Source organism: Lepisosteus oculatus, chromosome 10 (genome assembly GCF_040954835.1).
Source record: "Lepisosteus oculatus isolate fLepOcu1 chromosome 10, fLepOcu1.hap2, whole genome shotgun sequence".
Lineage (NCBI taxonomy): Eukaryota > Metazoa > Chordata > Actinopteri > Semionotiformes > Lepisosteidae > Lepisosteus > Lepisosteus oculatus.
Window position 1 is genome coordinate 26,214,389 of NC_090705.1, and position 15,162 is coordinate 26,229,550.

General features: G+C 35.1%; 1 protein-coding gene across 3 annotated transcripts in view; it reads right to left on the reverse strand.

Moving 5' to 3' along the window:
• The window catches only part of LOC102686563 (cAMP-regulated phosphoprotein, 21), a 162,197-nt gene that overhangs the window by 72,471 nt on the left and 74,564 nt on the right, over positions 1-15,162 (reverse strand). For all 3 annotated transcript variants that reach the window (XM_015357290.2, XM_015357289.2, XM_015357287.2), the window contains 5 exons: positions 12,281-12,318; positions 11,803-11,859; positions 8,519-8,745; positions 3,669-3,902; positions 1,510-1,685 (listed from right to left, as the gene is read on the reverse strand). In XM_015357290.2, the coding sequence (XP_015212776.1) occupies positions 1,510-1,685; positions 3,669-3,902; positions 8,519-8,745; positions 11,803-11,859; positions 12,281-12,318 (732 nt within the window). The remainder of the gene's footprint in view (positions 1-1,509; positions 1,686-3,668; positions 3,903-8,518; positions 8,746-11,802; positions 11,860-12,280; positions 12,319-15,162) is intronic.

Genomic DNA, 15,162 nt, shown 5'->3' on the forward strand with positions numbered 1-15,162 from the left:
AATAAGATACAATGACGTGTTTCTGCCTAACTCAAACACTGCGTGACTTTAAAAGCTGTAAAAAATTGTTTAGATAGCAAAAAGTCACCTTGCTCTTACGAGCGTCTCTGTTAAGCAGAGTTTGTGTTATCTTTGTCAGTGAAAAAAATGACCACGGGCACCTTCCCCCCAGGTTGTTTTAAAAAAAACTCGCTCATAAAGGCTAATCCTTTAGTCATTCTCTCTGATGCAGTGCAGCAACTGGTCAGGTGACTGAGGGTGGCACATTATTTCCCACTGCATTCTGCGGAACGTAGTTTTGACAAGAACCTCCATCTTGTCTCCATCTATTACTCTCTCACAATTCATCTTGCGTATAATATGGGAATATAATTCCCATAGTAACGTACTTTTTAGAATATGTTTTTAGAATGACTTAAACTGATGCAGACATTTACAGAGAAAGTGTACTACTGTGATAATTTGAGCTATATGAATATACTTATATAATTATTTATTTCTTTAGATATGCGATTCCATATTATATTCCCTATTAATCAAATTCTAAAAAGTATGTTTTTTTACTGCGATAACGAGCGCATAGAAAGGCTAAAACATGTATGTAATCAAATGAAAAACTTTGATGCTTAAAATGTTTAGTAAGAAAGTGGAATACTGGTGTATGCTTTTTATTTAAACTACCAATACAGTTTGCATAATATGTTTATGTTCCTAAATTTATATAGTTTATGACCTTCAGACACATTATGCTCCTCCTCTTTTTATGCTCAGCTACTAAAATTTCCCTGTAGTTGTAAAATTCCTTATAAATATTCAATATTAAGCAGATTAAAACATGCACAGTAAACAGATTAAATGATTAAATTGTTCCACAAACAACCAATGCGCCACGGGTGGCCCTGTCAGTAATTTTGGCCAGCCAATCATGTACTGTAGTACTGTACAACACGGTGAACTGTAGATAATTTTGTGCAGTATGGGGTTGTACAGTGCATTTTGAATGGCTGCATACTTCAACAGACTAAACCATGCAAATGCCAAGATATACCATAATAGAATGGAATGTCTAATGCAGTGCACTTTGATTTGTACTTAGGTTGTTAACATAGTTTACTCATGGTCTAGAGAAACACAGCAAAGGCATGATAAAACCTCTAGTAAACTATAATAAAAGAAAGTGTGATAAACTGCTGATCAATTCACTAAGATAAACCTTAATAACCAATATAAAAGAATCTCCCAGGGTTGAGAAAATGGGACACATACAGTATTCGATGTGATCTGCAACAGATGTTTTAGAATGTAATGATGAGTTCTAGCTATGAATCCAGAAATGCTGTTCATCTTAAATGTAGAAACATGGATTTATTTAAGAAAACTTCCACAGTGTACTAATCTTTCTTCTCCTGATATTAAATTATAGAGTAGTGATATTTCTTGAGTGTTTCTGTAAGATTCTCAGTCACCCATTTGAAACAGCACTACCAGCCTCTAGTTTTCAGTGTTTACCTGTGCAACCATGTGGCCTCCCATTTGCTGCTGTGGCTGCTGTGGCTGGTGCTGTTGCTGGGATGCAGGTGCATTTTGCTGTTGAGACTGCCCCACTAGCTGGTTTCTGATTGGCTGCTGTCCAGTAGGTGGGTTGTAGATAGCAGGTGTGCCATCAGGATTGACAAATGGCTGACCTACAAAAACAAGATGAAGCAAAAACAATTCAAGTCAAATTTTAGCACATTCAGTCAAATTAAAAGTGACAGATATAAAAGGTAATATTTTTTTTCCATATTGTCTATTCTGCCATATTTCCCTTGTTAATTGCATAACTGTCAGCACCATTCTGAGAATGGACAGAGAAAAGCAACATGTATTTGATTAATATTCACCTTTTTTGTCATCTGCTTTGCTGGAGATGTGATTGTTACAAATTAGTATCCAGTCAATTTAAAAGGACAAACAAAATGATTTTGAAAAGCATTCACCTAATGACATACACTGCTTAGGCTTGGTAATTCCTTTTCTTCACAATAATGATATTAAGATATTTATATAATGCTTTATGGATCTATGGATGGGTTTTATTTTGAAGAGACAGAGCAATAGTGCTCTAAAGCCAGTAATGTTTAGTATATATTGAAAAACGGGGTGGAAGACCCCAAGTGTTCCCGTCTTTTCTCAAGTCCAAGGTAAACTGGATTTAAAAGTTGTATTGCCTTAACTACTACTTATCTCCTACTACAGTACTTAACACAATATGTTCTGCATGAGATCAAAGATGATAATATTAGAAAACAAAGGAACAAAAAGTGTGATCACAGGAATTTGTTTTACATTGAGTTAATAAGACTTTTTGATGACTAAACACCATGAACCTGTACTAATGACGGCAGTTGCATATTATTTCAATTAACCTGAAAGAGCTTTTAAGTAAAAAGCAACAATTTGAGCCTCTTTATTTGGATAATGTGATTTGTTGATATGTATGTATGGCCAATTTTAGCTTTACCACCCAGATGGCCTTGACATGTACAACAAAGCAGAGATGGACGGGATGAACTGAAGTGGATTTTCATGAAGTGAAAATAAAATGAGTTTCTTTTGCAATTGAAATACAGCGGAAATGTTTAAATACTGTATATTTCTCAATTTTATAAACTGTAGTTTTCTTTTTATTTTACACAACATCAAAATAATTGTTTATCCACATATTCTAGTATTTGAGACACAGTCACTTAATTGTAAACATAGGAAACTATAGCTTTTCAAAGGTATTTAATATGGCAATAAAAAAAGCCTTTACTTGTTTATGGGGAGCCTGTTACCTTATTAAACATGTATTTAATAATGTATTAACAATCTGATGACATTGAGTTCACAAGCTTTTCCAGTAAAAAGAGATAATTAACTTAATAAATAATACTGGAGAGCAGCACTGTGGCATGGTAGTTAGCACTGCTGCCTCGCAGAACCTGGGTCCTGGATTTGAGATTGACTTGGGGTATCTTCTTTGTTTCCTCCCTCCTCACCAAATTATAAATTAAATATCCCTATAAGTGTCTTCCTTGAGATAGGCAGACATTCCACCAAGGTGTATGCCTGCCTATAAATGACGCTTACCTGAAATTAAGAGCTTTTTGACTTTCTGGTAATGAATGAATTGATAATAATTGGACCTCTATGATTTGGAACTAGTACATAAATACATGGGGTATGCACATGCGCTTAAAATATATTTAAAATTCCTAATTAATAACTGCTTTTTTCTATATATTGGCAAAGCAGAGAAGAAATTACATTTATTATCTAAAATATTTATTATCATTTACATATATTTAATATATTCTGCCTTTGTTGTTGTCTGGTTTTGAAACTTTAAAAGTGTTTTACAAATATATTTAATTGTAATAGTATAATGTGTGTTTAAGATGCTGAAGGAAAAATAAATTGCTTTGGGCTATTTTTGTGCTCCATTTTTTAGATGTCATTTAATAGTAGAGTACAAAAGAAAGGTAGTTTAGTCCTGAAGGATCCTTTCTTTTCTTAGCCCCCAAAAAAGTAAAGGGAAAGCCAAAGGAGAAAGAAAGTTTCACTGCTGGCTTAAAACAACAAAGAAACAGACAAAATGTTAAAAGTGAGCAACTGAGTATTAGATAAATAACTTTTTTACTCACCTGTGTGTGGGTTGAGGAGAATACTGCCTGGTGGGATGCCTGTAGCCTCCAAAGACACCAGAATGTAGCTTGGACTGTTTTGAGCTACCTGCCCACTGAGTGCAGTTGCATCTGGGTAGGGGACAGTGCCAGAGGAACTGACACAAACAGAAGGCAGGAGTGTTGTGCTCTGCATTGACAGGTGAGCCCTGGAAAGTGAGCCTGAGGAGCCGCCACTGCTGGAAGACTCAGAGCCTTTCAAAGAAAGAGAAGACCTCAGTTACATAGATCCCTTGCAGGAGAAATTCAACAGCAGTTTAGTGGAGGACTGTCAGAATTATTTATTTTCTTTCAAATCCACTAGTTTCAAACATGTATATTGTTGTACAAATGCTTTGAAATCAAAGTAATGTTTTCTGAAAGAAGACCACACATTCTGACTTCATGCCAGGGCAGACATTACAGATTTCCACCACATGGTTTCACCACAGTGAGACAGATACAGATGGACCATATCATTAATAAGGCCCATTCTCAACTTTAAGCATCCAATGGTACTGAAGTACTGAAAATAATCTGAACATCAATTCAATTCAATGCTTCCAAGTAAATAACAAAGACTAGCTAAATCAATACCATGCTTTTAAAATTTTTTAGCATCCAAAATGAAAATATTTAATAAACTACCATGATATTTTCTACCATGCATGCGGCTCACAATCCAAAAACAATCTCTACTTAAAAAAAAACACATTTTTCCATTGGAAAGCTAGGATGCCTTTTACATAGTTTTTGTTATGCAAACACATGAGAACTAAATCATACATCACCTACTGTATGACTGTATTGGAAACTGAAGTTGCATTTCATGGTTTACAGATGCAGCCATTCAAAATGGGTGAGGTATTTCGTGGCATACCCCGGTGGGCGTGTCGCGGTGTCGCGCGGTATCACGTGGTGTCACGTATCATTTGACGCTCTGCCAGAAATTATCCGGCGTCGCCTTGTAATTCCGCCAGGGGGAGCTTAACCTCTCATTTACAGCATTTGAGCCTTTAATTTTGAACTGTGTATTACAGCATGTTAATCATCAGTCATTAAAATGTTGGTATATTTTATGAAAGCAAGATTGCTCAGTTGGACAAAAGTACACAACCTACCTTTATCAGAAATATTTATGCATCAAAGCCTTTACTGAAGATATTACTAATAGTATTAATAATGGATGACTTTGGACAAGCTGTATACCTGGAAAAATACACACCGGTATTCCATTTCTCCCTAAACATTGTAAGCTTCGAAGTCTTTAACTAACGTGATACCGGAGTCAACAAGCATACTTTTAGAATTTGATTAAAAGGGAATATAATATGGAATCCCTGTTTAATTGTGTCTGAAGTCTGATGTTGTAAATTTTATTGTTAAAAAGATCCATGAAAATGTCACTACTAAAGTTAGCTGGTACTGTTGGTATTTGTAAGTAGCAAGTAGGGCTCATATTTTAGATTTTGTGTAGTTGCTAGCGTTGAACTGTGTGTTGGATGCACATGAATATATTCATTATATGCCAGCGCACCTCACCGTGCCAGGCCACCACTGCGTCACATAGCTGCAAGCGCACCTCACCGTGCCAGGCCACCACTGCATCATACAGCTGCCAGGGCACCTCACCATGTCAGGCCACCACTGCGTAACACCACATAGCTGCCAGCGCACCTCACCATGCCAGGCCATCACTGCGTCACACCACACAGCTGCCAGCACACCTCACCGTACCAGGCCACCACTGCGTCACACCACACAGCTGCCAGTGCACTTCACCGTGCCAGGCCACCACTGCGTCACACCACACAGCTGCCAGCGCACTTCACCGTACCAGGCCACCACTGCGTCACACCACACAGCTGCCAGCGCACTTCACCGTGCCAGGCCACCACTGCATCACACAGCTGCCAGCGCACTTCACCGTGCCAAGCCACAACTGCGCCACACCACACAGCTGTCAGCGCACCTCACCGTGCCAGGCCACCACTGCATCACACAGCTGCCAGCGCACTTCACCGTGCCAAGCCACAACTGCGCCACACCACACAGCTGTCAGCGCACCTCACCGTGCCAGGCCACCACAGCGTCACACCACATAGCTGCCAGAGCACCTCACCGTACCAGGCCACCACTGCGTCACACCACACAGCTGTCAGCGCACCTCACCGTGCCAGGCCACCACTGCATCACACAGCTGCCAGCGCACCTCACCATGCCAGGCCACCACAGCGTTACACCACATAGCTGCCAGAGCACCTCACCGTACCAGGCCACCACTGCGCCACACCACACAGCTGTCAGCGCACCTCACCGTGCCAGGCCACCACTGCGTCACACCACACAGCTGCCAGCGCACTTCACCGTACCAGGCCACCACTGCATCACACAGCTGCCAGGGCACCTCACCTTGTCAGGCCACCACTGCGTCACACAATTTTTTCAGCGCCATATATTTCATGGATATTATGGAATATAATGGATGGATATCTTAGTTATCTTTCTAGTTCACAGGTTTGCATGCATAATTTAATTTTGAAAGCCACTGAGACATCAGGTACTACTGTTGTATTTATGAAAAAGAAACAAAACAAAAAACATACTAACAACTGTGCCATCCTACTCCTTAGTTAATACATTTTATTATTCATAAACAGTTAACATTGTTAGCAAAATATTTTGAATTATATTTAACCCTATTTTTTCTTTAGTTTTGTATTTAACTTATTATATGATAGTCAGACTTAATGTATATTTGAACAATGAAAATATATTTTTACAAGATTTTACATTAAGCACTTAAAATTAATATGGTTAACAATAGTAAACTGTAACATGCTGTAACAAGATCGGTTAAACTGCGAAGAAAATGCTTTCAGAGAAAATGTTTCAGGTGTGAAGAACATAGATCTCCAATGCAATTTCAACCAAACCTGTTCCCACACACCCTGCCCCCACTACCATTAGAATATACACAAACATTTTAGCGTTTCATTCTGAGCAGAAGACCCTCACACCTGAAGAGTGCTGGCTGTGACGAATTAAACCGGTTTTACAGGTTTCAATCACAGACCATGTGACATGGGAGTCAGGAAACTAACACACAGCACCACCGGATTTGATAATACCTAACCAAAATCCGCATTATGGAAACAGAACCTTTGTAATTGTTGATAGATGATGTACTCGTAACATTTTTTCAAGACGAACTACAACATTTAAAAAATGACTTGTATGTACTTGATATCTCTAATCAATCCACGGGTCCCAGCACAAAACGAAACTAAAACGCATACCGTTTCGCGCTTCTTATTAGTTGCTCAAAAGTAATTTGACCATATGAAATGCATAATATAAACCTAGAAACATATACGTGAGCAGTACTTAAGCACTGTAGTATCGGTGTTAAGACATACCTCTCAAATACTGTAAATCAAGTTAAAAATATCTCAAGACCGATTCTGGTCATAATGAAACCATGTTTCGTGTATGTTTTCTTTTTCATCTTGAAATAACTCATTTCTAAATACCTTTTTCACTGTTAACATCTTGCAGCAACTCTGCGACAAAATATACACTCTGACAGTTCATCCTGCTACTAACATTAAATAAAACAAATCTTAAGATTTCTAAATTTATGTCTTTATTTAGTGGTTTCATTAGTGACAAAGGCTAACCTTTCTTGGAAAAATGTATTTTATGTGTTGCGGAAAAAACTGACATGCTTTAACAAAATATGTTTACAAATCCTTTCACCTGGCATTTTCGTAGTTAGAAATTATGGAACGCTCTGTTAAAAGCAAGGGAGTTTTTATGTCCGTTGCAGTTCTTTTGCAACATGAATATAATTATATCGTTATTAATTTCTTGAGATACGCGATTCCATATTAGATTCCCTTTTAATCAAATTCTAAAAGTATGCTTGTTGACTCCGGTATCACGTTAGTTAAAGACTTCGAAGCTTACAATGTTTAGGGAGAAATGGAATACTGGTGTGTATTTTTTTCTTTAAAGTACCGAGACCAGCCATATACTGTATGTTTATGTTCCAAAATTAATATCGTTTATGGCCTTCACACGCGTTACAGTATGCTCCTATTCTTTTTATGCTCAGCTACTAAGATTTCCCTTCAGTGGTAAAATGCAATATCTACAACGGGCACAGTAAAGACGTTTACAGTAAGTCTTTCTACGACAGACCAACGGACCACGATTGCCCCTGTCGGTCAACCAATCACGCACCGCGGTACCCCGTGTCATCTTACCTGCGGTACGTGTCTGTACCGCTCACTTTGAATGGCTGCATCTGTATATAGTCCCATCAAAAAACATCTGTTGCAACAGTAACACTGTGCCAGAAACTTCTTCTTAATAATAATTTCAAAAATTATTTTCAAAAACACAGAAAGCCACTAAATTATACAGGATGCATTTTACCGTCATAAATAGATTTTCCAACAAAATCTAGTTATAAATAATAAAACAGAAAAAGGGTTTGCCAAATATCTATATAAAAAGCAGAACAAATGACATTTTGATAGTCTCATGCTGAGCATGCAATTGGATCATTGCATTTGCCAGACATTTTTTATATAATTGGATCATTGCATTTGCCAGACATTTTTTATATAAGCATAATGCTATACTGCAAAAACACCTTGAATTAAATATAGTACAGCAGGCTAAATGTGATTCATGTAGGTGGAGGCATGGGTCATTTTAATTCTTTACATAGGTAAGAAGTTGAAATGTTAATGACTGAATGATCTATCAGTAACACAAATATACCCCCAGAAACAGGAAACCAAAAATAATGGTTTACTACCTACCCGTTTTTGAGAGTTTGCCGGTGCTCCTGCTGCTGGCAGAGCTATCCCCTCTTGTTAGAACTGTTATTCCTCCAATGCTGGCGGTCTTGGTCACTGTGGGTTTCAGGTTACGGTTAGAACTGTCTGAGTCTGTGCTGCTCCATGGCCGTTGGTCATTCCATTTCATGTCCGTCTCTGTGCTGCTCTGTCGACTGCCAGATGCCTTTCCTGTGCTGTCCCAATTTCCCCTAAGAATCAGAGGCAGAACATCCAAATTAATTATGTAGCCACCCATTTTTTTCTACTTTTTAAAGCTGTCCTTGTGAGGTTATACAGCCTGAAATCACTATAAATATAATTGGACAACGGGTGTCAAGCTTATACATTTTAAACATTTTGCCTTCAGATCAGGCCATCTTAAAACAGGCAAAAAACCCTGCTATTAGCTATCATAACTTGGTTACAACTTGTGCATCAAACAGCACTCCATCTCGCTATGCATAAAGCATTTTTTAATATAAGACTCTTCAGGATTAATGGTTAAATGCAAACGCAAACACACAGTCATTGAAGCCTTTTCTCAAGGTTGTATTTCAGTTCAGTACAGTATTCAACTATACAGCTTTGTAGAGAACAGGAAATTAGACAAAGATATCAAAATATCAAGTACCCAGTTCACACAATACATGTATGTGTAGCTCGTAAAACTATAATGCTTACAAACCACCACACTCATTAGATTATCTAATTTTCTTTTATTTATTCACAATTATATAGTTGTCTTCAGCAAAATAATTAACAGAATCAATGTCTATATAAAGATGCAGCCACTCAGAATTCTTATTATTGCATTTGCAGTACTGCGGCACAGTACACTGTGTGATTCATTGGCCGCAGACAATCGATAGGAGGCACTTGTAGTGCATTAGATGTTAGTGAAACAATCACTTCATTTAATGCTTCTCTACTGTGCATCTTTAAATCCACTTACTATGGATTATTAATATATAATTATACAACTAGAAGCTGAAAAATTTACTTTTTAATTTATTTTCGTAGCACAGAAGTATAATGTCTATAAACATCATAAAAATATTACATATTACAAATAATGTACGTACAGTAGCTGGTAGCAGTAGCTAAACATAAAAAAATAAAGTTCACAAACAGTATTCCACCTTCTTCAAAAAAAACATTTTCTGCAGTCTTTAACTCAGTCACTTACTGTGGTTATTTTGGAAAAGTTTTAATGAACTCATTCTAACTATATAAAGTTTATATACTTCATAAAAAACTATAATGTTTTAACCTTTTCTTAGAACTTAGAACTTAAATGAAATTATTCATATGGAACTAAAATTTTGGTAACTGAAAATATTGCTTGTGGTTAATTTGGAAACATTTTGACATGTTCATTTTAATAAAGGTTTGCTGTCTTAATAGCTGTAATTATCAATAACACTATAATATATTAAACTGGGTATAGTTAAAATTACAGAGATTCAGACACAAATGAGACCTTTTAGACTTTTGCCAATAATGATGTGGCCATAATTTGGAACAGAACTGTCCAGAAAATTATATCATTTAAATGTCTTATAATTTAAATGCTCAAAGTCTGTAATGGAGTGCATTGCACCCAAGTGGCTCTTTTCAACAGTGACTAAATGCTCGCCTGCTAATCAAAAGGTGCAAGGTTGGATTCCTGGTCAAACAAAACCTTTTATTTTTTCGCAGTTGGATATATAAATGACATTTATATTTCTTATAAGTTTATATATCACAGTATGTTAAATAATTAAAATAAGATTAATAATAAAGTAATAATATTAATGAACCTCCAGACCAGCAGTCCCCAGGATGCTACGAAAGTGCAAGGGACTTAAATGATGTCCTTAAACAGAAATCAAACAGTAATTGATTTTTTTTATGTATATACAGCATTTAGTTTTAAATACAAAATTTAATGACATTTGTTTTAAAATGTATATCTGTTTTAGCCATTAGTACAATGGCAAATATAATTGTGATTGTACTGTTTATATATTTATATACATAAATTATTATATATATTATATATTTATATATATATTCTCTATTGCAAGTCATACACGTTTGTTGTTGGGTGAGTGTACTATTACTCTCAGTTTAGTTTCAGCATTTTCACGCTGAACAAAAATATGTATGCTTTGTAATATTAGTGGTATATTACATCATTATTTCTCAAAAGCATTTAACCTCTGGACTGCAATACCGCAGCATATCTGTGACATATGTACATTTACCATATACATCTAAATAAAAGCAGCAGGCAAAAACGTTACCTTCTAATGAGTCTAGTGATTAACAGTGGTCCAACTTTATTATCATAATGAGATGCAATGGTCTTTTTAAAAGGGAACATATTTGCTTCAATCTGTGTGTATTGCAGTTATAAAACATTGACCACATGAATCTAATTCATGAACACTACAAATTCAGAAATAACAAACACAAATTACATGAAGACATATCCATAAATATGCCAAAACAATAGTGTAGGCCACTACAATAGCCACTACAATACAGTATGTAAAATATATCTTTCATAATCAAATTCTAAAGTTAAATCTTTTACAATTTACTTGTTACTGAAATCAGCATTAACACAAAATACAGATTATTTTAATGTGAATGTAAACCTGAAAAAAGCACATCACATTCACAACAAGCTACAGTAATAAGCAATTCATTTTATATATCTAGCTGAATAAACAGACCTACTTTTGTTTTTTATATTAATTTAATATCTAACATACTGTAATATAAAGTGTAAAATTAATGAAATTCTCAAATTTTAGCAAATTAAATTCTATAATTTGAAAACAAATTGTCCCTACAAGGCTAAACATTGACCAAGATTCAAAACCAGCTGTTTCCCGGTAACAGCCCAAAAACTTCCACACGCCAACACGCCATGTAAAGCTTTCACTGCGCCACCTTGCTGTTTTACAAAGTAGTGCAGACCTGCAACAGAATTTTTAAAATGCTCTGTGTATATACCGCATAAAGGTGCATTACTGTCCATGTATTCTGAATGGCTGTACCTGTAAAGCTACACATCCATTTTTAATAATCATGGATCACAAAAAGGGAGTTTACTGACTGTCATATCTATCTCAATTTCATATTCAAGTAAAATATTTAGGATCTGGCACTTATATGTGATGACACAAGACTCAAAATCAGAATCTTTCATTTCTGATAAATGAGAGACTTCCAAAATTAACAGAAGAGTAATTAAGAAAGTAAAAAAGAACACAAACCGAAATAGCTGCCTTTTCTTTTGAGTGTCATTAAATAAATTACAGTCTTCTAGAATCCTGTGAAAACAAAATAACATTATGCAATTGTTAACCCAGATTTAAATAGCCCTTTTTAATTATCTCTCATCTTCTAATTCAAATTTAATGAGCTTCAGTAAATATTCATATTCATACATGTAATCTTTCTTTAAATATCTATTTTACACATTCATTTTATAGCTAAGTCTTACAAGACACTTTAGGAAGTACAGAGTTTAAGTAATTGCAGTAATTAAAACAATCTGAAGTACAGTTGGAGATGTTTAATTTTTGAAGACAGCATATTAAAACAACATTCACAATGAAGCAAGATAATGACGACTGAAACAGGAACTACATGGAACATACTGAAAACTCATGGTTTTCAAACATAAGGAAATCTATAGACCTATATAATGTACATGACACACTATTAAATAAACTGCAAAATGAACCTTACCTTGTTTCCACGTAAATGTTTTCCTGGGAACAAACTGACTGAAAATAAAGAGAGCATTTTTATTAATCATCTATGTGCAGCTGAGATAAAATGTTATTACAAATTATTTTTAAGAGAATCAATAAGCAGACTCATTATCCAAAATCTATGATGAAAAGCTCTATATAAAGGCATTAAGTGCCTTAGGACAACCTTGTTGTGAAAGGCGGTATATAAAAATAAATTGAATTAAATTGCATTGAAGAAGAGACTATGATATGGTTCTAACTTTCTGAAATTTAACAGGCAAGATTAAATAGCCACATATTATAATTCATTTATCATTTAGGTCTAGTTGTACACATCATTATTGTTACTTCAAGTCATATCCATGTGACAAATGTTATAGTAATACTGTCTGGAACCTGATTCCATAAATCAGGATATTTAAGCAATGCTATCAGATGTAAAAGCTGTGTAAGTGCTGTGCATTGCATTCACTGCCTTTTCTTCACAATGAGAAGATAACTTAATGTTATTAGTGTTAATGTACTGCATATGTAAATTCTTATTGCCTTTCTTAGCCTCAGATATATTTTTATATTTTTAAAAGTATTTTAAAACATCAAAGAAATATGATCATATTGGTCATGAATGAAAAGAATATTGCCTCTATTCATTTTAATTAATAATATGACAATTCATCACAAGTCATAATCAGCACAGTCATTAAATGACCCTGGCTGTTTTCATCCCCCAAATCAGGTACAAATGCAAATCCACAATTTTGTTTGTGTACATCTATGCCTATACATTTTTCAGTGTATATACAGAATATGTGCATCTGCAGAATACTTTTTCATTAGAAATCAGACCATGCAAAGCTGATAAGTAAATATGCATTATTTTTGCTATTTGAAACTATACACAGTTAACAGAAAAAATGATATTTGGGAGAAATTCAAAATCACTTAAGAGATAACTAATTCTTAACTCAGCAGCTTTTTGTTTGTCGTGGCTGCTGTGCAAGTGGTTAAAAAAGAAAATTCTTAACACAAAACCAACCAAAATATGATAAATTAAACCTCAGTGGAATAATGTGAAAAAAAAAACATAACTGAAAGCTCATGATTCAATATACTGTATAATAAATAAAAATATAGATATACTGTATAAAAAGTGGAGTTACTGCATTATAGACACAAGAAAGTTTTTTTAAATCCTTCAAAATTAAATTCTCGTGTTCTAATTTATTTTTCTTTTCTATTAAAAATAACTGTTTTCCCAAATAAGATTACTGTGTTTGGTCTAATGAGTTAATTAGTTTTTTGTCCTTGGAGTGTTTCTGTATTTGAAAACATTTATATGTCAGTAGCAGGGCATGATGGCATTTTTCAGACCAACTTACACAACTCAGCACTGTAAGTTACACTTACAGATGTAGCCATTTAAAATGGGTGGGGTATTTCGCAGTATACCGCAGTGGGCGTGTCGCATCAAAACACAGTATAACGCGGTGTATCGCGTCATATGACGTCATGCTGTAAAGTATCCGGAATCACCTTGTAAAACTGCCAGGAGGAGCGAATAAAGCTTAACCTCTCAAGTACAGCATTTGAGCTTTTAAATTTAAACTGTGTATTACAGCATGTTAATCATCAGTCATTAAAAAGTTGGTATATTTTATGAAAGCAACATTGCTCAGTTGTACAAAAGTACACAACCTACCTTTATCATAAATATTTTAATTATGCAGAAATATTTTATGCATCAAAGCCTTTACCGAAGATATTACTAATAGTATTAATAATGAATGACTTTGGACAAGCTGTAAACTCAAAGTATTATGCTGGTCCACATTCTTTCTAACCGTCATTTTAAACGGAAATACTTTTATTTTTTTCTTTGAAAAACACCAGAGCATTTCGTTGATCTAACTAATGAGGACAGGACATTAGCTAGCCAATACGATAAAGGAATGACTTTTTTTGCTAATTTCTTTAGCACATTTGTACAAGCACTTGGAATCTGTCCAAGCCCTACTTTGTCAGGCATTTTCTTTTACTGTAACGGACATAAAAACTCCCTTGCTTTTAACAGAGCGTTTCAAAATTTCTAACTACGAAAATTATTTAAACTGCGACACTTATCATTCAACCAGAGCTCAAAATATCACAAGGATCCTCAAGAGCACAACAAAGACTGTATTAAAATATACTTGTATCAGATACATGAGAATCCAAGCTTTTTTATCTACACTTTCTTTTCCGCATACCAGATATTATGGTACCACTTCAGAAGGGTGTCAGCCAGTCAGATTCCAGGAATCGGTACTTTAAATGTACCGATTCCTGGAATCCTATGTTGTGATTGTGAATCAAAAAACACATATAATTAAACACGATTTAAATCAATATAAATGTTTATATTGTAACACATACTGTACAGCCTCCATTTCTCTATAAAAATTTAAAAGATCGTTTGCGCAGCCTAAGAGGGGGGGTCTACTCTCAATGACAGCTGATAATCCTCCATATACACAAGTGTAAAATTAATAATGCCAATGTAAACATCATATTTACAATTTGTTGATAATAGAAATGTTAAGTTCCCTAAAGTGAAGTGATAGTTTACCCAGGCAGTAAAAGATCAGCTACACTGGGAAGATGCAACACCGAGGATATGATTAATAACCTTTTAAATCTGAAGGGAGATCTAAAGGGATCCCCCCCACACATACACACGATAGAAGCAGGAAGCAGAAGCAGGGACAGTTGTCAGAAGGAAATAAGGTGACTATTCATTGTTATTAAAAATTACTTAAATTCGATCATGTTGTGATATTTATAAATATAAAAGTCAATTAATTGTCCATAATATTGCTATTCTATTTCTTCAAAGAA